Raw genomic sequence first — 25,010 nt, 5'->3', positions numbered from 1 at the left:
ATGCCAAATCGAAAAAAGCCAAATGGACAGTGAGTGTATACTAGGAACCTGTTTCTTCTTTCAAATAAGAGATTATTTATGCTCCTTACCAAATGTGTTAAATATTATGTTTACCAAAAGTCAAGGTACTATTATATAAAGGCCATGTTGAGATATTTCACTTTTAAAAAAGCTGATAAAATCAGAAAGACCTTAAAGAGATATGTATATAGATGTAAAATAACAGTAACTGTGACATTTTAAATGCATGCTAAGTTACAAAAAGCAGTGTACTAAGCATTTGAAAATGTATATTATCTCAATTTCTTGCAACAGCTGTGAAGGTATTCTAATTTTTCACGTGTTTGGAAACACATGACTTGCAGAGTTGAATCATGGTCTGTATGGCTCCAAAGCACCCACTCCTTTGGCCATACTACTGTGAAGTGTAGTAAAACTGCTGAATGAATTACCCTATATAAAGTAGCTGATACCTAAATAGCAAAAAATCCATAGTACTTCTTACTGTCCTGTGCTAGCAGTATGACTTTGGATAAAGTAACTAATCTGTCTGTGTCTATGTTTCTTCTGAAAAAGGAGGATATTAATAATATTCTCTTTTACAATTGTGGGAAAATTAAATGACTACTCATATGTCAATTTCTTAAAATAGTGCCTAGCAAAAAGTAAGGAAAAAGGCTAACTGCTAACATCATTGTCATTATCATCAACATCAACACCTCTGACCTTTCCAAAGGCCTAGGTGCTTATCATTATCTATACTAAGCCCTGATTACAAATATTCTTAGAATTTGGAGCTGGGATCACCTTCTATAGTCATGAGCCCAGACATTTATTATTAATAAGCAAAACTCCACATAGGAATTAAGGTTCAAAGAGAAGTGTGAGACAAGAGTCTCATTAAGACTAATCAATCATTTATAATGTTAGAAGAAAAGAAAATGTAACTCAAATGAAGTGCTTCAATGTTGATACAAATGCAATTGTGGGAAATGGCAAAAAAAAGGTCTGACCTAATCAGAGCAGACTTCCTGGGGGAGCTGGTACTTGAACTGGGTTTTGCAGAAGGTTAGGGTTTGGAGTGCAGTCTTTCCAAGTGAGAAAAGCTATGGAGGTATGACGTGGAGGCAAGTCTGCAGGGGAGGAAATGACAACTGAATTAAGAATGTGAATAGAGGGAACAGCAACAAATAAGGGATGGGTTTGCTTTACCTTTTACTTAGGAAGATGTCCTTTTAAAACAGAGAGCAGAGCATTGTTAGTAAGCCCAATCAGCCCTAAGTCAGAAAATATGTGATTCACAAAGTGATCATTTTTGTCACTACTCTCTTGAAAACATTTGGGAATGGTTTCATTCAGACTTTCAGAGAAAAAATTCTTCTGTCCCTTTTGCTCAGTGAGGAATGCACAGCGGAAACATATTCTTGCAGCCCATCAGATCATCCATCAGCACACAGAAGCCGTGGTCCAGCGGAAATTTGTTGAGCGACCAAAAGATGAGGTCTCAAATGCTGACAAGTTACCCGAGGAAGGAGCTCAAAATAAGAACAGCAGCTAAGGTGAGTTTGATTTTTCCATTTGGAAAAAGCAGAGGAGGAGCATCATTCAGCATTGTGTTGTGCTCTAACAAGCACAGTGTGAATAGATTGTCCATTGTTTAAGAAAATAAAGAGCTTCCATTTAAATTGGCACATTTCATCTAGGTTATAGTACCTACTGGCTGCAATTATTACAGTTATTATGACAGAATTTGTACTCTTGCAATCTAAAAAACAGGCCTCTAAATTCTTTTGTGGGTTCTTTTAACATGTAACTATACTTTATCACAAATAAAGTTACAGAACATGTAAGGGTTGTCTTTAAAAGCTTCTTCTGATGGAGAGGGGCGTGCTGTACCCTAATGCACGATGCTAACTGTAAGCACAGCACAAGGCGTGGAGCCTACCCAGTTCAGCCACTTCTGCAGTGTCTGCCAGGAGTCAGAATGAGCCTCAATTAAACATTCATACTCAGAAGACTAACTCAGGCCTCATTCGGTTGATTCTACACAGCAGAATATAAGAAAGGAAACAGCTTCCAGCAGGGCAACAGCAGACACTTCTCCTCCTGTAGTTCCCGCCATACCCACACACCTCTGTTTTATTTATATTTTATTAACATGCCTATTTTATTTAGTCCCCAGGTTACGAGCTCAGGTACAAGAACAAAGAGATTCAGGTTGTGGGGACAGGAACTGCCTTAGCTTATAAGCTTCACGAGGGTGGGGGTGGGGCAGGGACAGACTCAAAAGTCAATTGAAGAACAAAAAGAGTCAAGTGATATTTTCAAGTGAATGTCCATTAAAATAGAAGGATATTTGGAATAAGTCTGAGTGTGTGCTTATTTACATGGTTACTAAATAAAATATAACAAGTACACAGGTACATCTCTATTGTTGTCATGGAGGCTCCATGTTAAGGTAATTGCTTTGTTCATCTTGACCATCTAAAAATTTTTTCTTTGTTTTGAATATTTGTAAGGTTTTTAAAAGTTATCGTCAGTAAACTAATTGAAGCTATTCTTCTCTACTGGGACACATTTAAATTACTGAGTGTAGTACTGCTGCTGTTTGTTTTTCTTAGTTTAAAATGTAGGACTTGGTGTTTTAAAGGTTATTTATGGAGAAACTAAAACAGTTGCACAACTGACTGAAATAAAACACTTGGAATAAATTTAGTAGGGGGATCAGAAAGTACAAAAGTTTAACATTTTTTCTCCTAACTTTTAACAATTGATGCTTTAGTCTCTAAGAATTCTCACTACATACTATGTCCAGATTATAAAATACTTATTTTTAAAATGAAATCTCTATATTGACTTTCTTATCAATCATCTTATTGTACAATCAAAATTAGAGTTCTTTGGTTTGAAAACAACACATAGTGAACCTCCAGATAACTTTTAAGAACTTATTTAGCTTTGTGGGTGATATTTTCATGCAAATAAGTAAGGGGGGGATTTATATTTTGTAGAAATTTGGGATCCTATTTTAATGCTCTTTGTATTGCAGTATGTATATAGTGTGTTAAGTTCTTTAAGAATCTAGCCTTAAATTTTGAGGTTAATACTTTTGTGCAACTATGTTCTTTAATAAAGCCATGACAGTGTTAAAAACAAACAAAAAAGAGTCAAGTGAAAGTAAGTCCCATTCAAAAGGAATTATGGAAGGAAGATTGAGATAAGGGAAGAGATCTGAGAGAAAACAGATTCATGATTTTAAATGTCAATCTATGGTTGTAAATTACAGCATATAAGCTTTCGTCTTCAATTAATAATTCCTCAGGTGCACGTCCATGAAATAATATCTGAAATCAGTGAAGATCTAAACCATGTATTGAGGTATAATATCATCTATTATCTATTATCTCCTAAATATAAATTCAATGGCCAAAGCATTTTGCCAACCTTATTATTGTTAAAAAAAAAAGTAAGATAGAGGGTTGGGAATAATTTTTTGGACATGAAAGTTTAATATTAGCAATTTAAACAGTTTGAATTGAATAGATATATATTTACTTCTGATTTTGATACCTGCTCTGTGACATCCTATGGTGACCTGTGATGTCAAGTCAGAGGAGTAAAACAAAATCATCTTCTATCTACTTATTTAAAGTAAAATACATTTCATTTAAGCCTGTGTAAAGCATATATGTTAGTTATAAAAGCTAGTTGTAGCCCAGCACATGGCTCAGGAGGCTGAGACAGGAAGATCGCAAGTTCAAAGCCAGCCTCACCAATGGTGAGCAACCCAGGGAGATCCTGCCTCTAAATAAAATACAAAAAACAGGGCTGGGGATGTGGCTCAGTGGTCAAGTGCCCCTGAGTTCAATCCTTGGTACCAAAAAAAAAAAAAAAAGCTAGCGGTAAAAATATCTAGTTGATACTCTAATGACAAACACTCAGCAAAGATGGCCAACCAATAAATTAAATGTTGGATATGAAGCTTAACTGTCTCCAAATTATATATTTCTCCCTTTTCTTACAGGGAGGAGAGAAGGGAAGTTTTGAGATTATTTTATAATATATACAGGGAAAAGAGAAGTAGGCATGAATCACTGATTGAAAGCATATACAGAAAATAGGAGGAACTTCCGAGGGCCTAAACATGGATGCCTGAGGCATTCCCGATCCTGGGGCCTAAACATGGATGTCTGAGACACTTCTGGATCCCAGAGCCTAAACATGGATGCCTGAGGAACTTTTGAACCTGGGGGCTTAAACATGGACGTGCACCCAAGGAACTTCCGGATGCTACAGCCTAAACATGGAGGACTGAGGAACTTCCAGATCCAAGAGCCTAAACATGGATGAGCACCTGAGGAACTTCCGGACCCCGGGGGGGCCTAAACATGGACGCCTGAGGCATTCTGGATCCTAGAGCCTAAACATGGATCCCTGAGGAACTTCCGGACCCGGGGGCTTAAATATGGATGTCCACCCAAAGTTCATGAACTTCCGGATCCTGGGGCTTAAACATGGATGTGCACCTGAGGAACTTCCAGATCCGGGGGCCTAAACATGGATGCCTGAAGCTCTTCCAGATCCAGGGTCTTAAATATGGACGTGCACCTGAGAATTTCCCGATGCTACGGCCTAAACATGGACGCCTGAGGCACTTCCGGATCTGAGGGCCCAAAGATGGACGTGTACCTGAGGAACTTCCGGATCCAGGGCCTAAATATGGACGCCTGAGGAACTTCCGAATCCTAGAGTCTCAACATGGACATGCAACTGAGGAACTTCCAGATCTGGGGGCCTAAACATGGACATGCGCCTGAGGAACTTCCCGATCCGGGGGCCTAAACATGGAGAACTGAGGAACTTCCGTATCCAAGAGCCCAAAGATGGACATGCACCTGAGGAACTTCCAGATCCGGGGCCTAAACATGGACGCCTAAGGCATTTCTGGATCCCAGAGCCTAAACATGGATGCCTGAGGAACTTCCGAATCCAGGGGCCTAAACATGGACGTGCACCTGAGGCACTTCCGGATGCTAAGGCCTAAACATGGATGTGGGCCCGAGGAACTTCCGGATCTGGGGGCCTAAATATGGACGTGCACCCATAGAACTTCCGGATCCGAGGGCCTAAACATGGACGTGTCCCTAGAACTTCTGGGTCCTTGTGCCTTGATCCCCCCCAGAGACAGAAAATAACCCCACACTGCCCAAGACTTATTTTTAAGCTTTGGATTCTGAAATTTTCCTGCTGCCACCTTCTTTGTGAAGCCAGTTTTTCAACAGAGACAATATTCCAGGGAGAAAAAAAAACAAAACAAAACATGGAGTCAATCAAACCAAGCTGACATATCTGGTCCTCCAAGAGAAATCTGGATTCTCAACTGGCGAAATAATGAAGTTCCCTTGTCCTTATTTTGTGTAAGCAAAATAAAATAATCTGATGTTAATCATCAAATTATTTTTGATGAGTGCTTGGCTCATAGGAAAACTGATTCTGTTTTATGGAATGAAGTGTTACCTGATTTTAAAATTTAAAATGAAGCCAATTAGAATTGTTAAATTACACTGTCATAATTCTGTTCTTTGATAGCAGAAATAAATAAACCTTTTTTAAAAAGCATATACAGAAAATATAACACATATTATATATATTTTAAGTGACCTTGAAGGCAATGGAAAGCTAATAAAGTAGTGAAGAACTTGTGGGTCAAAATCTAGGAGAGGACATAAATTCAGAGTATTGGGTCTGGTATTTGGACCCAGTTTTTTCCTGGGTAAGTTCTAGAAAATGTGGCTGAGAAACTGAGCACTGCTTTTAAAAGCTTTACAAACTACTGGGAGAAAAACTTGAGTGAAGGGCTGGGGCTGGGGCTCAGTGGTAGCACACTTGCCTGGCATGTGTGAGGCACTGGGTTTAATTCTCAGTACCGCATATAAATAAATTTAAAATAAAACAAAAAACAAAGGTCTATCAACAAATAAAAAAATATTAAAAAAAAAAAAAACTAGATTGAAGGTTGAGACCTGATAAACCCACTCCATCTGGATTGGGTCTCTAAAAGTCCATGCCCTAGTAGTAAGGATGTAGAGAAGCAAGCTTTCCCTGCATGCTCTACAACTTAGCTTCTTTTGTAGATAGACACAATAACTTTATTTTATTTATTTTTTTATGTGATGCTCAGGATGGAACCCAGTGCCCACATGTGCTAGACATGCATTCTATCACTGAGCCACACCCCAGCCCAACAACTTAGCTTCTAATCATCCAATGATCCAAAATAAAAAAATTATCAATCTCTGAAATTGAATTAAGGATATTCTTGATTCTTATTATGTGAAGAAAACTGTTAGAAATAAAACTTAATTTTTATTTGGAGAAAATGAACAAGACCCTAGACCTCAATTTATTTTTACAAATATTTTTTATATATAATATCTAGAATGCAATAAATATCAAAGTACAGGAGGAGATACAACAACTTAAAGAAAGCAGCAGCAGAAACAACCTACAATGAAAACAGACCTAAATGGATCTAAAATATTGGAATTATTAGGTACAGGTTTTAAAATAAAAAGTGTCATATGTTTATTGCTATGGACTTTCAGCCTCCAGAACTGGGAGAAAATAAATTCTGTGGTTTAAGCCACCCAGTCTGTGTGTGGTATTTTGCTATGGAAGCCCCAGATGACTAAGACAGGCTTCTGGTACTAGGAGTGGAGTGCTGTTTTACGTCTCTGTGACCAATACACCCAACAGGAACAACTTAGAGGAGGGAAAGTTTATTTGGGGCTCATGGTTTCAGAGGTCTCAGTCCATTGACAGCCACCTCCATTGCTCTGGCCCAAAGTGAGGAAGCATACCATGGGGGATAGGCCTAGTGGATGATAACTCTTCAGCTCACGGTGGGGTCAGGAAGCAGAGCGAGAGAGGGGAGGAGGAAAGGGCTGTAGGGAGGATATAAACTTGAAGGGCACACCCCTAAGGATGCTTCCACCATGTCCACTTGCCTACAGTTATCACCCAATCAGTTTATTTCAAGCTAGGAGGAACAGATTAGTTTACAGGTCTCACAATCCAATCATTTTACCTCTGAATATTTCTACGCTAATATGGGAGAGGGGACACCTTATTAGCAGGAACCATTCATAGCATGTACTACCGTAATAAACACCTAAACGTGGGGGTGGCTTTGTAACGGGATATAGGTAAAGCCTAGAAGAGTTTTGTAGTGATGCTGACACTAAAGGTAATTCTAATGAGATCTCAGATGGAAATGTGCAATGTATTATTAGAAACTGGATAAAAGGTGACCCTTGTTATAAGGTGTCAAGGGACTTCACTAAACTGTGTTTAATGTTTTTTAGAAGGTAGAAATTTGTCAGTAATAAATTTAGGAATTTAGCTAAGGAGATTTTTAGCAAAATATTAAAAGAGTGTAGCCTTGATTCTTTTTCATTGCTTATATAAACACGAAAGGCAAGAGATAAATTGAAGAAGAAATTGTTAAAAAAAAAAAAAAAAAAAAGAACCAGAACTTGAGGATTTGGAAAATTTTCAGTCTTTCTATATTTTTTTAATTTATTTTTTAAATACATGACAATAGTGGAATGCATTACACTCATAATTACCCATATATATTGGAGAGAGAGAGAGAGAGAGAGAGAGAGAGTGCTGGGAGCCATTAGCCAAGTAGGTATGACAATTTCCTTGCCAGCGTACCCCATTGTTGCAGTGACATTGAATGTAGGTGACCTTGCTCAAGGACCAAGGCGGATTAGGGCGTTCCCGGTTTAGGTTCCAGGTTTAAGGTTTAAGATTATTCCTGCTGGGAATAGGGCGTATCCTGCTGCCTGAGTTCCCCTTGAGTTCTCACGGGATTCAGACAGTATATTTTGGGAGATAGAAGCCCGGTGGAGGTGAATTTGGGAGAGAACGTGGATTTGGGCAGAGAACGTGGATTTCCCCAGAACGTGTTTGTAGACGGCTGGTGTGAGTTCGGGAATAAAGAGTTGCTGTTTGAATCTACAAGCTGTGTGGTGGCTAGTGATTGTGTGCCCAGCCAGACTGCGGCATTTGTGCCCAGCCAGACTGCGGCAAGAGAGAGCGCGCTTGTTTTGATGAGAATACTAAGGATATTTAAACAATGTTGAACAACAATTTGATAAACATTTTATGAGATTATATGAGCAGAAACACTATCAGTTTGAACTGAAGGAGACAGAAACAGGATGAAATTAAGGAAGACTATATTGTAATTATTATATTATATTATATTATAATTCTTGGATTGGATAGTGTAGGAAAAGAGAGCTATTAGGCTATGACAATGCACTATTCTTCAAGAACAGAGGAAAATGACCTCATTTGGGACTTCCATAACAAAATACCATAGACCCAGGTGGCTGAAATCATAGAAATTTATTTTCTTACAGTTCTAGAAGCCATCAAGCCCATATCCGTAAACACAGTTATTTTTAAAGTCTGTGTCTAATGATTCCGATATTTTAGATCCTTTTAGATTTGTTTCTATCATCTGTTGTTTCTGTTGCCATGTCTTAAAGCTTACTTTTAAGGTATATATTTAAATCAGTGATTCATGCCTACTTCCCTTTTCCTTGTGTATTACTAAATAACCTCACAACTACCCTTCTTCCCTCTGTAAGACGATAGAGAGGAATATATACTTCTAAGGTAACTAAGCTTCATGTTCTAATCATTTGATTTATTGGTTGATCATCTTTTCTGAGCGTTTGTAGTTAACCTGGAAATGTATGATTCTGAGATCATCAAGACCATTACTTCAGTTTCAACAGTCCAGAGAGCCTCCAATCAGAGCCTTAGAGGTGGGACCTGCTAGTAGACCCTAGCTCAGAGAGCCACAGAGTGGGACCTCAGTCCAGAGGAGCTACAGGGCAGGACCCACACACACAGCCATGAACTGATATGTTACAGGACCCCCACAGAGAGTCAAAGGGCAAAGGCCACCCCACAAAGCCATTGGGACTATGGGTGTAGAAGACAGGGTATTGAGAAAAAAAAAAAAAAAAAAAGACTATTCTTGAGCCTTAGTATCCAGTGGAGTTTGCCTTATTACATTTTGGATTTGCTCGGAATGCATCACCCCTTTCTTCCTACAGCTTCTTCTGTGGGGATGGGAATATCTATGTTTTGCCTATCCCACCATTGTACTCTGGAAGTGCCTAACTTGTCAGTTTCACAGACTCATAGGTGGAAAGGAATTTTGCTTCAGGATGAATTGTACCTTGAGTCTCACCCATTTCTGATTTAGATATTTAATTGAGACTTTGAACTTTACATTTTATGATTGATACTGAAACAAGTTAAGATTTTGGGACTGTTGGGATAGAATGGATGTGTTTTGCAGGACATGAATTCTGGTGTGGAGGCTGAGGCAGAATACTATGTTTCTCTTCTCCCTCTCCCTCTCCCTCTCTCTCTGCCTGCCATGTGAGGACACAGTCATAAGGAAGCTGTTTACAATCCAGGAAGACAGCCCTCAATCAGAAATTGACCATCTTGCATCTTGATCTTAGACTTCTAGCTTCCAGAATTGTGAGAAGTAAATTTTCACTCTTTAAGCCACCTGTCTACAGTATTTTGTTATGGTATCCTGAGCATGTTTAAAGGGATGAATTGAAATTTTCAAGAGAACTAGAAATAATAGAAAAGATATAGCAGATCTGAAAAAAAAGAAATTCTAAAATTTAAACACACAGTAACCAAAATGAAAAACTCAAGTAGATTTAAAAGCAGAGTACTTACACCCAAAGATAAAACTAGTTAATTAAGAGATAGGTCAGAAGAAAATATTTGGAAAGAAGTGTTGGCGAGGATGTGGGGAAAAGGGCACACTCTTATATTGCTGGTGGGACTGCAAATTGGTACAACCAATCTGGAAAGCAGTATGGAGATTCCTTGGAAAACTTGGAATGGAATCACCATTTTACCCAGCTATTCCACTTCTCGGTTTATACCCGAAAGACTTAAAAACAGCATACTACAGGGACACAGCCATATCAATGTTTATAGCAGCACAATTCACAATAGCTAAACTGTGGCACCAACCCAGATGCCCTTCAGTAAATGAATGGATAAAGAAAATGTGATACACACACACACACACACACACACACTGGAATATTACTCAGCAATAAAAGAGAATAAAATCATGGTATTTGTAGATAAATGGATAGAGTTGGAGAATATAATGCTAGTGAAAGTAAGCCAATCCCCAAAACCAAATGCTGACTGTCTTCTCTGATATAAGGATGCTGATTCATAATAGGGATGGGATGGGGAACATGGGAGGAATTGACGAACTTAGAAAGGGCAAAGGGGAAGGAGGGGAAGGGGAGAGTATGAGCGTAGGAAAGACGGTGGAATGAAATGGACATCATTACCCTAAGTACATATATGAAGACACAAATGGTGTGGCTCTACTTTGTGTTCAACTAGAGACATGAAAAACTGTGCTCATTTGTGTAATATGAATTGAATTGCATTCTGCTGTCATATATAACTAATAAGAGTAAATAAAATTAAAAGAATTTAAGAAAAGAAGTACAGAGATAAAAAGGGAAAAAATATAGAAAGAATAGAAGAATAGATTTAGATTGTTATCACATAATGTTTTAGGAATGGAGAAAGGGAGAGTTGGCATGGGCCATTGATTCCCAAAATTTAACCGATGAAAGAATGAATAATATACTGGGAAGTTATGTGAAATACGAATTTTCTAAAACCAGTTATGTTGGGCAACTTTGTATTGCTGTGACAAAATACCTGACAAAAACAACTTAGAGGAAGGAAGGTTTATTTTGGCTCACAGTTCAGAGGATTAGTTCATGATTGACTCAGTCCATTGCACTGGGCCCAAGATGAGGCAGTACATCATGGCAGAAGGGTGTGATGGAGGAGACCTGTTCCATTCATTGCAGTCAGGAAGCAGAGTAAGGGGGAAGGAGCCTCAGGGAAGATGAAACTTCCAGGGCACCCCATCTGACTATAGTTACCACCCAGTCCATTCAAACTAGGATGAACTGATTGTTACAGATCTCACATTCTTATCATTTTACTTCTAAGCATTCCTGCATTAACACAGGAGATTTGGGGGTTACCTCATATCCAAAACATAACATTCCACCCCAGCTCCCAAAAGATCATGTCCATCTCACAATACAAAATGCATTTAGTGCATCTCCAAGAGTCCCATAGTCTTAACAGTTCTAGCATAGCCCAAAAGCCCAAGTCCAAAGTCTCCTCAGAGACTCAAGGCAAACTCTTGGCTGTGAGCCCCTGTAAAAATGAAAAAACAAGTTATGCATAGATATAATATAATATGTCATGGAGTAAACATTCCCTTTCCAAAGGGAGGAATTGGGGCATAGAATGAAGAAGCAAGACCTAAACCCAGTCAGGCAAACATTCTCTGTAACTGCGTTGAATCTGGGGCACATGGTGGCAGTGAAACTGGTCTTGAAAATCAGGATCAGGTCCTTGTGTGATAGTCAAGCCAAAGTGACTCCATTTTATTTTGTAACTCCATTTTGTATAACAAACATGCCAAGTAGAAGGATCATGACTGGGGCAAGTTGTTCTTTTCCTTTTGCTATAGAAACCCTTAAGAACACGGAATTACCTAACGGAGCATTGTTTCTATAACTAGGGTAACAGGGTTCTGTTTCTGTAACTGGGGTAACTGGGCTAATTGTGATTGGCTAAGCATCTGGCCCCCTGACTGCACTGTCCTGCTTCTGTAACCTGGCTTGCTTGCATTGGCTGGACCCCCAAATGTCCCTTTTGCGGTTTTCAGGCTTATAAGGAGCGCCCTTGCAATTGTTTGGGGCTGATCTGGGGAACAGCTTTATGTTCTGGTCAGTCACCACCGGTGTGCTTCAATAAAGGCTTGATTCAATTATATGTGAGTGGTCTGGAAGTCAGTTTATGAAACCCCGGGATGTTGCTTTAACTATAACACTTGTTCCCCTGATGTTTAAAATTAAACACCCAAGAAACACTGAGGCAAGAGCAAAAAGTAAATTGATTTAAAAGGCAGAACAGAGAAAGAGAGACTGTAATGCCAGATTTGTGGGACCCCAATAGACCTCCAGGAGCAAATCCGATGCAATCACACAAGAGTCTTTATTGCAAGCTGTAGCCTAGACTCACAACTGTTTCCGATGAAGGGGTCCCAAGGAGTAAGTCCTGACCCTTAGTTCAGTGAGGATTTATAGGTTTTGGGGGGATACTCTATGCGTCACAACATCACACAGTAAATCGTTCCACACTGTGGGAAAATCAAACAACTCTTAACATTGATTCGCACATTCACTGGCGGGAACAAGTTGGGTATGGGTGATTGGTTAGTTCAAGTGGTGGATACATTTGAACTGATTGGTTTAGGCCTCGAGGGGTTGCAAGAGTGTGTATGCTAAACTGCAGGGTGGCCTAATCATGTTATCAATCACCGAAACTACTGGGAGGGTCACCTGGCATTTCAGATATGTTCCCTGTCTCACTCTGATTGGTGGTTGTTAGGCGGTTGCTATGGGTCCTCACCTAGCCTAACTGAGTCAGGGACACCAGGCTCCTGAGATCTCTCCTGTTATTTATAAACAACTCAGGAGGGTGGGTATGTGCCTAGGAGAGCTCTGTGGGTTTTTCCAAGGACAAGGTCACACCCACTCCCTCTAGACAGGCCTTGAGGTAGTAACTGGTTTTTCAAAAAATGGAGTCACATCAGTTTCTCAAGACTTCTCCAGAGACGATAGGGTTCAGTGCTGGTGCCTAAGGGAGTGTGGCGGTATCTTGCCACTTTATAGATTTCGGGTTTCCTTTCTTCTCATCCTGCTTCTCTCATCTGCCTACATGGCCAAAAGGTGGGAATAACCAAAGGCAGGAAAGGAGCCACCCAGGAGGTGCTCATTAACATCTCCTTGCTGGAAGGAAAAATTCCCTGGAGACAGGTTACCTAGGCAAGAGGTTTTGAGGGGGAACATGTTCTGGAGGTTGTAACATTTTATTTCCTTTGAATTAGTCCCCATTTTCCTGACCCAATCATCCATTATCTACAACTGTCCTTTGCCCCAGTCTCAGCAAGACGTGATTTCCAAAGGACTTGGGAAGCCATGCCAGTTGCAGTACACATGGGCTATCTTTTAGCCTGTCTGTGCCACCAGGAGCTTTTCTCGGCAGACAGTCAAAATGACTGTCTTCGCTTAATTCTTAAGGTCTCCATTCTAGCTCCTGCTTCACCTTCCATTCTGGCTTCAGCTTCACCTCCATAGCTTCAGACATTACTCTCTCCTCTCAAGGGCAACCTTCAGGGATTCCAATCCTGCTGTACTTTGCTTGGCCTCCCAGTCCTTCCTTTGAAATTTTGATGGAAGCCTCCATCTTCTCTTAATTCCAGCATCCTGCAGAACCACAAGGAATACACCAAGATCTTCTGCCAGCTCCTGCAGTACCTGAGCCTCCAAGGTCATAGCGGCAGTGACCTCTGAGTGCCTGGGTTGAGAGACTGAGCAAGTGAAACAACTTTTCTGTGCAAACAGGGTGCCCTCGTGATTTTTTCTCAAAGGAATTTATTTACCCTCGACATCCTTGAGCCTACAATGGGTGTGGTCTTGCAAATTCCTGTGATACCCTCAAGCCATCTCTCTTACTGTCTCTGTGCAAAGTAGTTAGCATCTTTTTAGTGGATGTTATCTCTTTAACAACCACACCTTCCTTGGCCCCAGTTTTACTTTCACTTTTCTGGCCAAACTGCAAGTTTTTAAAATCCTTTAGCCTTGCTTTCTGCTCCCAATTTTTATAGTAACTTGACTAAAAGCTGGTAGCAATATCCATCCCACTGTCTGAATGTTGTGCTGCCTTGAAATTTTCTCTGCCAAATTAATTTGTCTATCACCTTTAAATTGAGTTTCACTAAAAGTTTCAGGACATGGACAAAATGTAGACAAGTTCTTTGCCAGAATATAATACAGATGGCCCCTTGCCATAATTACCCACTAAGCTCCACTTACAATGTTCTAAAACTTTTCCAGACTGCTTCTCCAAACTTTACCAAATTCTTCCTTCAGACCAGCTCCAAAGGCTTCAGAACTTCATGATTAGATTAGTCATAGCAATGACTCCACTTCTCAACACCAATTTCTGTGTTAGTTAGCTTTGCATTGCTGTAACAAAAATATCTGAGAAGAACAACTTGGAGGAAGGAAAGTTTATTTTGGCTCATGTTCAGAGATTGAGTCCATGGTCAACTGAGTCCACTGCTTTGGGCCCAAGGTGAGGCAGCACTGATGAACCCAACCTAATTCCATCCTAAGCTTGGGAGCCATCTCGTCACAAAGTCATGAACAGTTAATTTCTGTTTTACTATAAATTACTGTGATTTCTAAGCTTGCTTGGAATGCCTGCCCGTGCTTTGAGCTCACCCATGCCTGGTTTTCCCTGACCAGATAACAACCCTCTCTGAAACCTTAGCGGCACCTCAAAATTCTGGTGTTGGGATCTAAATTTATACTCTAACTTGGAATGCTGAACCATTTAGATTATTAACCTACTATCTGCCTTTGTGTTATGCTTGTCAAAATCCTGTTATCTGTAAGTTCTCAATATACCCCCCTTTTGCAGTTTTTTGTGCTATAAAATTATGCTCCTAGAGAACTGGGGTACTGTTCTCTAACCCAAGGATTTCAGGAGAGACAGTCCTGGCCAGAATTATAAGCTTGCTTTAATTTGATTTAAAATTGGAGTCGGTGGTCTTTTCTATGCGTAGTGGTTTAACAAGCACATTATAATGGAAGGACATGATAGAGGTTTTCTGCTTCATTCATGGCAACCAAGAAGCAGAGTGAGGGGGAATGAGCTTCAGAGAAATTGAATACTCCCACAGCAGCCCCCAGTGACCCACCTCCTCCAGCCACACCCCACCTGCCTATAGTTACCATCCAGTTCATTCAAACTAGGATGGACTGATTATGTTACTGTTCTCACAATCTGATCATTTCATCTCTGAGCATTTCTATATTAACACAGGAGATTTGGGAGAACCCTTTATATCTAAACCATAACATCAATTAAAGCTCAATGTTCAAGAATAAGTGAAAATAAAGTCATCCTTAGATCCATCTTAGTGTAACTGCTTAAACTAAAGAACCTTACAAGTATTCAGAGAAAAAGGATGAATTATCTTCAGAAGAGCAATAATAATTAAACTGTCCTGTGACTTCTCATTAAAAACAATGATAGCCAGAAAATAGCAGAATGATATATTTGATATGCTGACACAGTATTGTTGTAGGGACAAACGAGGCAAGGCACTGAAGATAGCAGGAAACAGTTTTATTTGGCTGCAGCCAGGTTCAGAGGGCACAGCTTTTGCTGTAATCAATTAATCCCCTGAACCCCGAGTTCAGGGAGTTTCAGAATTTTATACCCAGCATGTAAGGGGAGGGCCTCAGAAGTTCACAGTCTGCAGAAGTTCACCTAAAAGCAGCTTTTTCTTTCACTGTTTTGGGCAAGTTAACCCTTCAAGGACAACACCTGAGGAGGGGAGAGATTCTTCTCCCCTGTCTTTTCTCCCTCTGCCAGCTGTTACCATGATGCCCAATTGTAACTTATCTTAAAAATATAGACATCTCTGTGAAGCCCCAGCTCAAGGCCAGAGGACTTGTTTGCATATTTCTTCAAAATACTATACTGGATATGTTCGTGGAAAACTAGTTAAGGGTGTCCAGCACCTGGAGTGCTGGTATCGTCTCGGCCAGTGGTCAAGTAAAACAGGGCGACACAAAAATAGGAAGTTTATCTACATTGAAATCTTTTGCAGATATTCTTTTGCTGACAGTCCTAAAATCAGTCTGGGTGAAGATTTCTGGAGAAGTCCAGTTAAGTCTTTTTTGTGGAGAAAGGGTGTGCCACTTCAGTATAATAAAATAGGACTCTTTACCATATTAAAAAAAAAATATTCCTCATGAATGAAAGACGGTTTCAGGTAAATGAAACTGAGAAAATTTGTTGCTAGGAGATCTTACCAAAAGAAAGTATTAAATAATGTTCTTTAAGTAAAAGGCAGATTATCCCAGTTAGAAAGTTGGAAAACAATAACAAGAAACAGAAACATCAGGAGCAGTACAATTATATGATTCACATAAGGACAAATGGATTAAATTGTTCTAAGACCCTTGCATTGTCTGGAAGGAGGATAAAAAGTATCATCTGACATTATATTTGATAACTTGAGGACCATTTTGTAACCTTCAGAGTAACTCCTACTTGACAGTAAAGAGATGTATGATATCTACACCAATAGAGGAAAATGGAATAAATTAAAAAATGCACTCAATACAAAATGAGGATAAAAACGGAAATAGAACCAACAGAAAGCACTGAATAGTGGAAACTCCCCCCCCCCTTTCTGATCATCATGTGAGCTGCTTCCCTCCACCATACTCTTCTACCTTGATGTTCGGCCTCACCTTGAGCCCTAAGGAATGGAGTCTGCTGTCTATGGATTGAGACCTCTGAAACTGTGAGCCCCCAAATAAACTTTTCCTCCTCTACATTTGTGCTGGTTGGGTCTTTTAGTCACAGCAACAAAAAGAAAAAAAAAAACCTACTTAACACATAAACTAAATTAAATGGCTGGAAGATGTGCCATCTAAAGATGTGGCTGTTTGGCTACATAGGAAGAAGGCCAACAGAGCCAATAAGAAGAGCTCTCTGTCCCATAACAAAGCAATGGAGGCTCCCCCGAAGACACTCAGACATTGTATTTGTGTGACTCTGACATCCTGTGAAGCAGTGTGGCCAGTACTTCATATAGCAAGTGGACAGTTCAAGGGAGGTACCTGTACAAAAGTGCAGTTTGGCTTCTCAGGCCCTTGCTGCTACTAAAAGGCTGCAAGTTTGCAGACACACATACTGGACTGCTATGGACACATGCTTACAAAAAGGTCACACTGAAGGCAACCATACGTGGACTTCATATACTTGGCACCATGTGTAGCACACTCATGGAACACATCCTTCTGGCCACGAGGTGCAAAAACAGGCTGAGAATTTGTACATACATTGGAATTTCCACTTACCTTCTAACCCAGCTACAGCAGGATTGATTGTTCAAATGAATGGCCCACTAAAACAACACGAAACGTGGAAGATGGATCCTTGGCAGCGTGGACCAAACAACTATGGCTGGCCATAAGGACCATCAATAAACATAACTGCAGCATATGCCACAGTGCCTGCCTGACAGCACCATCTGGATAAAGATGAGGATGCTTAAGAGGCATATCTGCACTCACTGGGAACAGGGGATAATTTGTTGTTGCTGCTACGGCAGGACCTGCCACAAGGGACCCGTATAGTCTAGTGGCCATAGGAATGGCAAATAGAGACTTGATGGTGATGGTTTCCTAGGTCTATGGGCAAAGGGACTAGAATGAAAAACATACTTTTTTTTTTTAAAAAACTAGTAAGCCAAGATCTTCAAACCCTACAGAAAAGTATGTCATATTATTATATGCTTGTCTATCAAAATCACAGGACCACTGCAACAAGAAATATGGTTTTGTAAACCTAGGAATGGGCCACAAGCTTGTACTATTCTCACTTATAGTGATCAGGTTGTTTATGTATTGTTAGATAGTCAATATTTGCCTATGTTAACACCTATTAAAATATCTATATTTCATCCTTAGAGCTAATCTATTTACATCTAGAATGGCAAATGCCTTTGTGGAGATGCAGAACAAAATAGATTTCTGGATGGACAGTTAGCTGCCTCTGTCCTCCCCCACCAGTCTCCTTCAGTGCCTACATCTGGGACCTTGGTACAATAAAAATAAATGTCAAGCTGGAAAAACACCCACCACTCATGGACACAGCTCACCAACTGCCCTGTGGACTTGAATGTAAATTTACCTTCTTTTTTAAAAAAAATTTATTTTTTAGTTGTAGTTGAACACAATAGCTTTATTTTTATTTATTTTTTTTTTTATGTGATGCTGAGAATGGAACGCAGGGCCTCACATGTGCTAGGCAAGTGCTTTAATCTGAGCCACAACCCCAGCCCCAAATTTACCTTCTTTTATGGACATCAAATATGTCTTCTACTTAGTAAGAGAACAAAGAAACATGGCTAAGCCTTTGTTGGGGCACACCGCTTAATGGCTTGGGATGGCTAAAGTACAACACAGGTGAAAACGAGAAGAAAAATTTCTCTCCGTATAGAAAGAAAGAATGGCAGTAACACCTCTCCACCCTCTGTAAATATAGTTTGGACCCCTGTCGATCAGTGCAGTTTATCCTACTCAAAGACACTGACTACTTAGGGTGACAAAGCCAAGTTTGTGCAGGAGCACCTCCCCTCCCTCGTGGATGGTTACGGGCATCTGGCTCCCATGGATGGCCACATCTGCCTCATAACTGGATTTGCCCATAGACTTGGGGGGACCTTATACAGAAGCTGCATACTTTCCACTTTGTCTATGACTCCTGCTAATTGGGAACTGGTCAAAGCTAGACATAAAGAAACTCAAGCTGACTGATAACTTTATCCACGTGCTGTGCTTTCTCCACAAGCAACACACATTACCACTGAGTTCCAGGTTGAGGCTTTAGCTAACCGTTCTGCTGCTGCCTTAGCTAACACTCAGAGCGGGACTTTGCTTAATGAAAAAATGACCCAAATGTCAAAGGTGGTACTTTTGAACAGAATGGCAGAAGACATGCTGACTGTAACAAGGGAAGTACCCATGCTATCATCAACACCAAATGTGTGTGTACATCCCTGATCATTATTATAATGTGTCTTTGGGTCAGTTACAAACCCACATTACTGCTATAGGCAAACTTGGTGTTGATCCTGTTTCTGCTTAGTTCCCCTCTTCCTGCTAGCTCCATATAGGGTGTATTGCTTGCTCTTGTAACAGGGCTTATTACATTCTGCTGCTTTCTGTATAACCCTTGTGGATTTGGTTACAGTGTATTATTTATGTGCAGCCTAAGGCACATTGCAGAAGATGGTCAGGATAAGATTATAAGGATATTCAGGCACCTGGCAAGTGGCGTGTATCATCCTTAAAGAAAAGGGAACAGTAAAACACCATGTCTCCGAATACCCTCTTTCTGTTCTGCAAAACCTACCCAAGTTAAGAGAGCAATAAGAGCAAGTCCGTCCAGACACATATTATTTTTTGCAGGGCGCTGACTTTCTCTTATGCACGGTGAGACTAAGGCAAGTTAGTGTCATCTATAGAAAGCTGCTTTCTTATATGTACACCAGGAAGTTGTTCCTTGGGATGCTGGTCATATAAACAGACTACAAGTCAATGCTGATGATGTCACTGCTTCTGCAGCCTAACACATACAACCCCTCTCTTGGTGGCAACTGGTATGGAACTGTGGGCACTGTGGAAAGGATGTCACTCAGCCAGCCAGCTGCCATTGGTAAAGCACCATGAAGCCTGGAGGGTTTTTTTTTTTTTTTGTAGTGTATTGTAATGGGGATTGGAGGCACTACTTGTTAAGGTGCCAGGAAGGAAGAAGGTGCCACTGGTTCTGCCTGTCACCACTAAATTCTTCTTGGAGCTGTCACTCATCTTTTGTAAGCCCCCACCCCACTCCCCAAAACCATGCCGTGCCTGCTGTTAGCACTTTCTTTGGCCTTTCTGCAACCTACCCCACTTCCCTGGCACAACTGGCCTGTAGCTGTGATACTTTGTATGTTTCTCAAAAGAAAGCATACAAACAGCCGATGGGGGGCTGGGTTTGTGGCTCAGTGGTAGAGCACTTGCCTAGCATGTGTGAGGCCTTGGGTTTGAGTCTCAGTACCGCATAGAAATAAAATAAAGGTCCATTTACAACTAAAATAAATATATATATATTTTAAAAAAAACAGCCGATGGGTACATGAAGAAATGATCACTATCACTAATCACTAGAAAAATGCAAATAAATTTTAACCACATGATACCGTCTCCCATCTGTTAAGATGGCTGTGATCAAGAAAATGATTGATAAGCATTGGAGAGGATGTACAGAAAAGGGAACACTTTGCAACACTGTTGGTGGGAAATTAAATTAGTATAGTTGTCATGGAAAACATTATAGATGTGCCCACCCCCCGACCGCCAAAATGAAAATAGATCCAGCAATCCCTTAACTGGGTGGATATCCAAAGGAAATAAAAATCAGTATGTGGAGAAGACATCCATCCTCCCATGTTCATTTCAGCAATATTCACAATAGGTAATAGAATAAACCTACATGCCATGAACAGATGAATGGATAAAGAAACTGTGGTGTGCATACACAATTGATACTATCCAGCCTGAAAAAGAAGGAAATCCTGTCATTTATGAAAACATGGATGAATCTGGAGCATTTTATACTAAGTGAAATAAACCGGACACAGAAATACCAGAGTAATGCAAAGAGCCAAGCAAGAAGCATACATATACAAGTATGCATTGTCTTTCTTCAATGTAAAGTCTAACATAGTTGAACTCATACAAGTAGAATAGAAAGGTGTTGACTAAGGACTGGAGGAAGTGGTTGGGGAGGTGTTGGTCAGATAATAAAAAATTTATTCCAGAAGGAACAAATTCAAATTGTATAACATGGTGGCTATGCATAATCACAATGTACTGTGTTTTGAAAATTGCCAAGAGAGATTTTGAGTGATCACCCCACAAAAAATTCAAAGTATGTGAAGTAATGCACGTGTTAAATATCTCAAGTTGAGCCATTTCACATTGGCTACATCTTCCAAAATATCATGTTGTACTTGACAAGTATGAACAATCTTTGTCGATTCAAAGAATAAAATTGTAAAAGATACGAGCAGTAAGTCAAATTGAAATGGAAAGACAATCAGGAACAATATTTATGACCTCCAACATTTGCATATCCACTTCTCTCAAACAAAGTTTCCTCAGAAAAATACCCATTGGAACATTCATAAGCAGGCCTGCTCCTGATGTTTGCGGGCCCATGTCAGGAGTATATATTGAAGCTTCATAGTATATGAAAATATCTAAAAATTATAAATCAAGCTGATATGCCATTAGATAAAATATGTTCAACCCACTTGTTTTGACAACATACGTTCAAAATGATAAAACTGAAAAATTTATAAGTAGCTATGGCCTTTATGCGAAGGTGACAAAAATGAAACATGATGTATTTAATTATTATTGTGTTTGTATCTTCTGTTTACACACACACACACACACACACACACAGAGAGGGGGTGGGGGAGTAAAAACCCATATACACATTTATTTTGACTCAATAGATGCAAAATATTTCTGGAAGGATCAACAAGAGATTGGAAGTTCTTGTTGGTAGGCATGGAACCTGGGGATTGGAGGTGATATTGGAGGCAGGGAAACTTATTTTCATGTCCTTTTGTAGTTTGAATATTTCACAGTGTACATATATTGTTTTCAACTATAGCCTGCTCAATGTAAAGCTCTTTCTAAGTTCTAGAATTTGGAAACTGGGACAGTGAGGTAAGAAGCATTTGGCTCCACAGGGCTCATAAGTGGCAGAGTTAGGGTATGGCTGAGGCTGTCTGACTTCATTTCATTGTATTACAGTAATTTTCCAGATGCATTGATCTGGTAATTATGTTTGTGAAAGATGACATGATTTAAACATTTGTGTTGTTTTTTGCAGGTTATGATTTAAAAAAAATTAAAAGGAAGCTGTATAAATCATCTAGAGAATTCCAGCATCTGTGCTTCTCCCAAGGTGTACAGTTCTCGTGGGCTTGTCAACATGTGATTCCTGAGGAAAAAGATTTATTTTTCTTAAACTCCCAATAATTTAAAATAATTCTCAGTAACAATAATCAAGTGGAAGCGCTTTGTTCTCTTTGCTGCTTTTCTAGATGTTCTACTTGAAGAGAAAATTGTCACGTCTCATTTTCACATTTTACTCTGATAATCTCCTGGATTGTTGAATCAAACCAAAAGAAACATTGCTGAATTTTTCTCAAGTAGTTTTGGTTTGCCATGCGTAGGACAACTGGCATTATATACTGAGGTTGAAAATGTGCATCACCCCATCACCCAGCACTTCTCCTATTTAAATATACAACAGAAGACACGACAAGAATGTTCACAGAGGCACTGTTCATCACAGTCCCCAAACGTGAAGCCCACGTGTCCATCTCTACTGGAATGAAAAAATAAATGTTGATGAGTTTATACAACGGCACATCAACCCACCATGGAACTTTAGATCTAACGCATACATTCACACTGTGCCTATAGAGAGGGTGCTGCTGGAGGGCAGTCTTCCCATCCTTGACAAGCATCAGAGTTGATTGGCTCCCTCTTCACTCCAACATTGGCAAATAGGAAAAACAATACAAGAACCAAAGCATCAACAACAAAATCAACAGGAGCCTGTGTAGAGACTTTCCAAAGGACAACATAGAAGATAGAATAAGTCTGTCTTACAAAACATATTTCTGTAAGAAGCAAGAGAAGTTGAAAAACATTTCCTTGGTGTTTTTAGCAGGTGCCTAAAAGAATTGGCTCTCTTGGTGACAGAAGCAGGGAATAATAAAAACCACGAAGGAAAAACATGGGTGGCGGCAGAAAAGGAAAGAAAGAGAGATGAGAAAGAAGAAAAAACATGCAGAAAGTCTTTAAAAAGTCCAATGACAAAATCTATGTTCATTTGAATGTAGTTAAAAGAACAGAAGTATCACAACAGAGAATAAAACTGGTAATATCGTTGACAAATTTGTTAAATCGTCCAATATGGTATGGGAAGGAAAGGGCCAATGACAAAAAGGTTAGCCCCAGATGACCAATCCCACGAGCAGTAGAAATTCTGAAAAATAAATCAGAAGAAATAAAATAGGAGCAATAAGAAAAGTTGAATAAAAACGTTTCTGAACTAAAATACATGTCGATATAAAATTTAAAGACTTTATCTTGTCCTAGGAAAACTAGGACCTGGGCAATTTTTTTACTACACCAGTAAGGAAGCAACTGATGTTTTGTTCCTTAAAAAAAAAAAAAAAATCTGATCTAAACTAAGTACAGGTTATATTAATTCAGTTTTGAAAAAAAAATGTCACGAACACAAAATGAGAATTGGGTTAGAGCTTTTGAGGTAGAATGTGGGAGGGGATCCTATAGAGAAAGAATGGCAGACCTTCTATAAAGGGCCAGATTAACTATTTCAGCCTTTGCAGCTAAAAATGATCTCCAGTGCAGCTACTCAACTCTGCTATGTTAGGGCGTAAGCAGCAACAGATGGCATAAATGAATGAGCACCACTTGTGTTCCAGTAAAATTTTATTTTCAAAATCAGCAGACTAGATTTGGCTCATGGGCTAAAGTTTGCCTATCCCCACTATATAGTGACAAACTGAAGTTTAAAAATCAATAAGCTCTTTGAAAAAGGATTTAAAGTGGCTCCTTTTAAAGGATATAAATAATGAAACTTCAAATATGTCCTAAAAAAAAAACCTTTATCCTTCCTTAGTTTTCTACAACTGAGTTTTGTATTTAAACAGCCAAAGCAAAAAGGAAATGTAGTGTTGCCAGAGTCCTAGGCCAGGGGGAATGACACTTCAGTGAGGCTCAGTGTACCAGGTCCAGCTACTTGTCCCAAATATCAAGTGGGAAAAAGCAGTGGTGAAGTAGGTAGCTATACCAGAAAGACAAGGGACACCAAGTATCCTCAGCCTCATCTTTGGGTTACTGACATAAGCTTCTGGTTTAAATGGGAAGAATTGGGGCAGGGGTAAAAGTTATACACAATTAAGCCCCCTTGATCAAACTGTGGCCTTGTTGATCATTATCTCAGTTCCTGGTTCTATGAAAAGTCTATCACTTGAAAGGGCCACCCAGTTTCCATAGTGAAATGATTGCTTCTGTTTAGAGGAACAATCTCTGCTCCCATCATGGGGTAATGGATCCTGCGAAGGGGTGCAGTCTCATGGTGGAGTGATGTACCTGCAAGGCTCACTGTTCTTGGCAGGTTTAAGACAATGACAGAAGACTTCTAGATACCACTCCAGGCTTCTGGAACAGGACATTGTAAAAGCTGACAGTTGACAATCTGTGGAATATGATGTCTCTGCAAATCTTGAAAATACCTTAGTTACTCTTATCTTAGTGCCTTCAGCCTTGAAGAGGGACTAGAGTGGTTAGGTAAATTTAGGGTTAATCAACCTTGAATTACAAGTTTTTAGACAGACACTCCTTAAATGATTAACCATGCCTATGTGCAGAGTTGAGCAGGTCTGACCCAAAGTTTAAGGCAGCAAAAGCAGACACAATACAAAAAGGCCAGGATGCCAAGTTTTTATCCTGCTTTTAGTTACCCATTGGGCATCTGCAGGCTCAGAGTCTGAGCTTTTAGCAAAAGCAGCCTCTAAATCCCTATTAAAATTGGATTTTCATTGGTTAATTGAAGTTTGCTAGGATGGGAAAACCTTTTCCTGGTACCAGTAACCTTCTATTTTAATTGCTTGAGGAAAACATTTGCTCTTGAAAATAAAATACCTGTAATGATAAGAAAGACTTATTGATAGCTATGTGATCATGGTTACCAGTATTCTGTAGGGATTTGGGGCCAAACTAGTACAATCAATAGCAATATAAAAATCATATACAAATTGTGTGTGTGTGTATGTATGTAGAAATTCTGAGAAGGTGGAAATTCCTGTGCGTGGTGTGTGGTTGTGAACGCATCTTCAAATATATTGAATCCTTGCTGGTGCAGTGGTGCTCTCCTGCAATTCCAGTGACTCAGGAGGTGTTGAGAGCCACAGCCGAAGGGGCCCCAGCAAACTTCCAGCTGCCCTCCTGCCTCAAATACAGGGCATGTTAATATTTGAGATCTTGTCTCAGGATCCCAACTATCAACTNAACTGCCACCACCGGCTTTCCACAAGCCTCTCTCTCCCACACCAGCTTCTCTCCACCTCCCACAATCCTCCTGCTCTTGAGGCC

General features: G+C 39.8%; 1 protein-coding gene across 2 annotated transcripts in view; it reads left to right on the top strand.

The window, feature by feature from the left end:
• Cfap91 (cilia and flagella associated protein 91) overlaps nucleotides 1-24,797 on the top strand; it is a 68,923-nt gene extending 44,126 nt beyond the window's left edge. The window contains exons 17-18 of one of the 2 annotated variants that reach the window (XM_015478469.2): nucleotides 1,398-1,559; nucleotides 21,709-24,797. In XM_015478469.2, coding sequence (XP_015333955.1) covers nucleotides 1,398-1,558 — 161 coding nt within the window. In that variant the 3' untranslated portion in view covers nucleotide 1,559; nucleotides 21,709-24,797. Of the gene's footprint in view, nucleotides 1-1,397; nucleotides 1,560-4,024; nucleotides 5,249-21,708 lie in introns of those variants that run through there. The other variant, XM_048803259.1, reaches the window with a different exon arrangement.
• Nucleotides 24,798-25,010: the final 213 nt, after the last annotated feature.

This window comes from Marmota marmota, unplaced genomic scaffold (genome assembly GCF_001458135.2).
Source record: "Marmota marmota marmota unplaced genomic scaffold, marMar, whole genome shotgun sequence".
Taxonomy (NCBI): Eukaryota; Metazoa; Chordata; class Mammalia; order Rodentia; family Sciuridae; genus Marmota; species Marmota marmota.
This window is presented reverse-complemented; position numbering and strand designations above follow the sequence as displayed.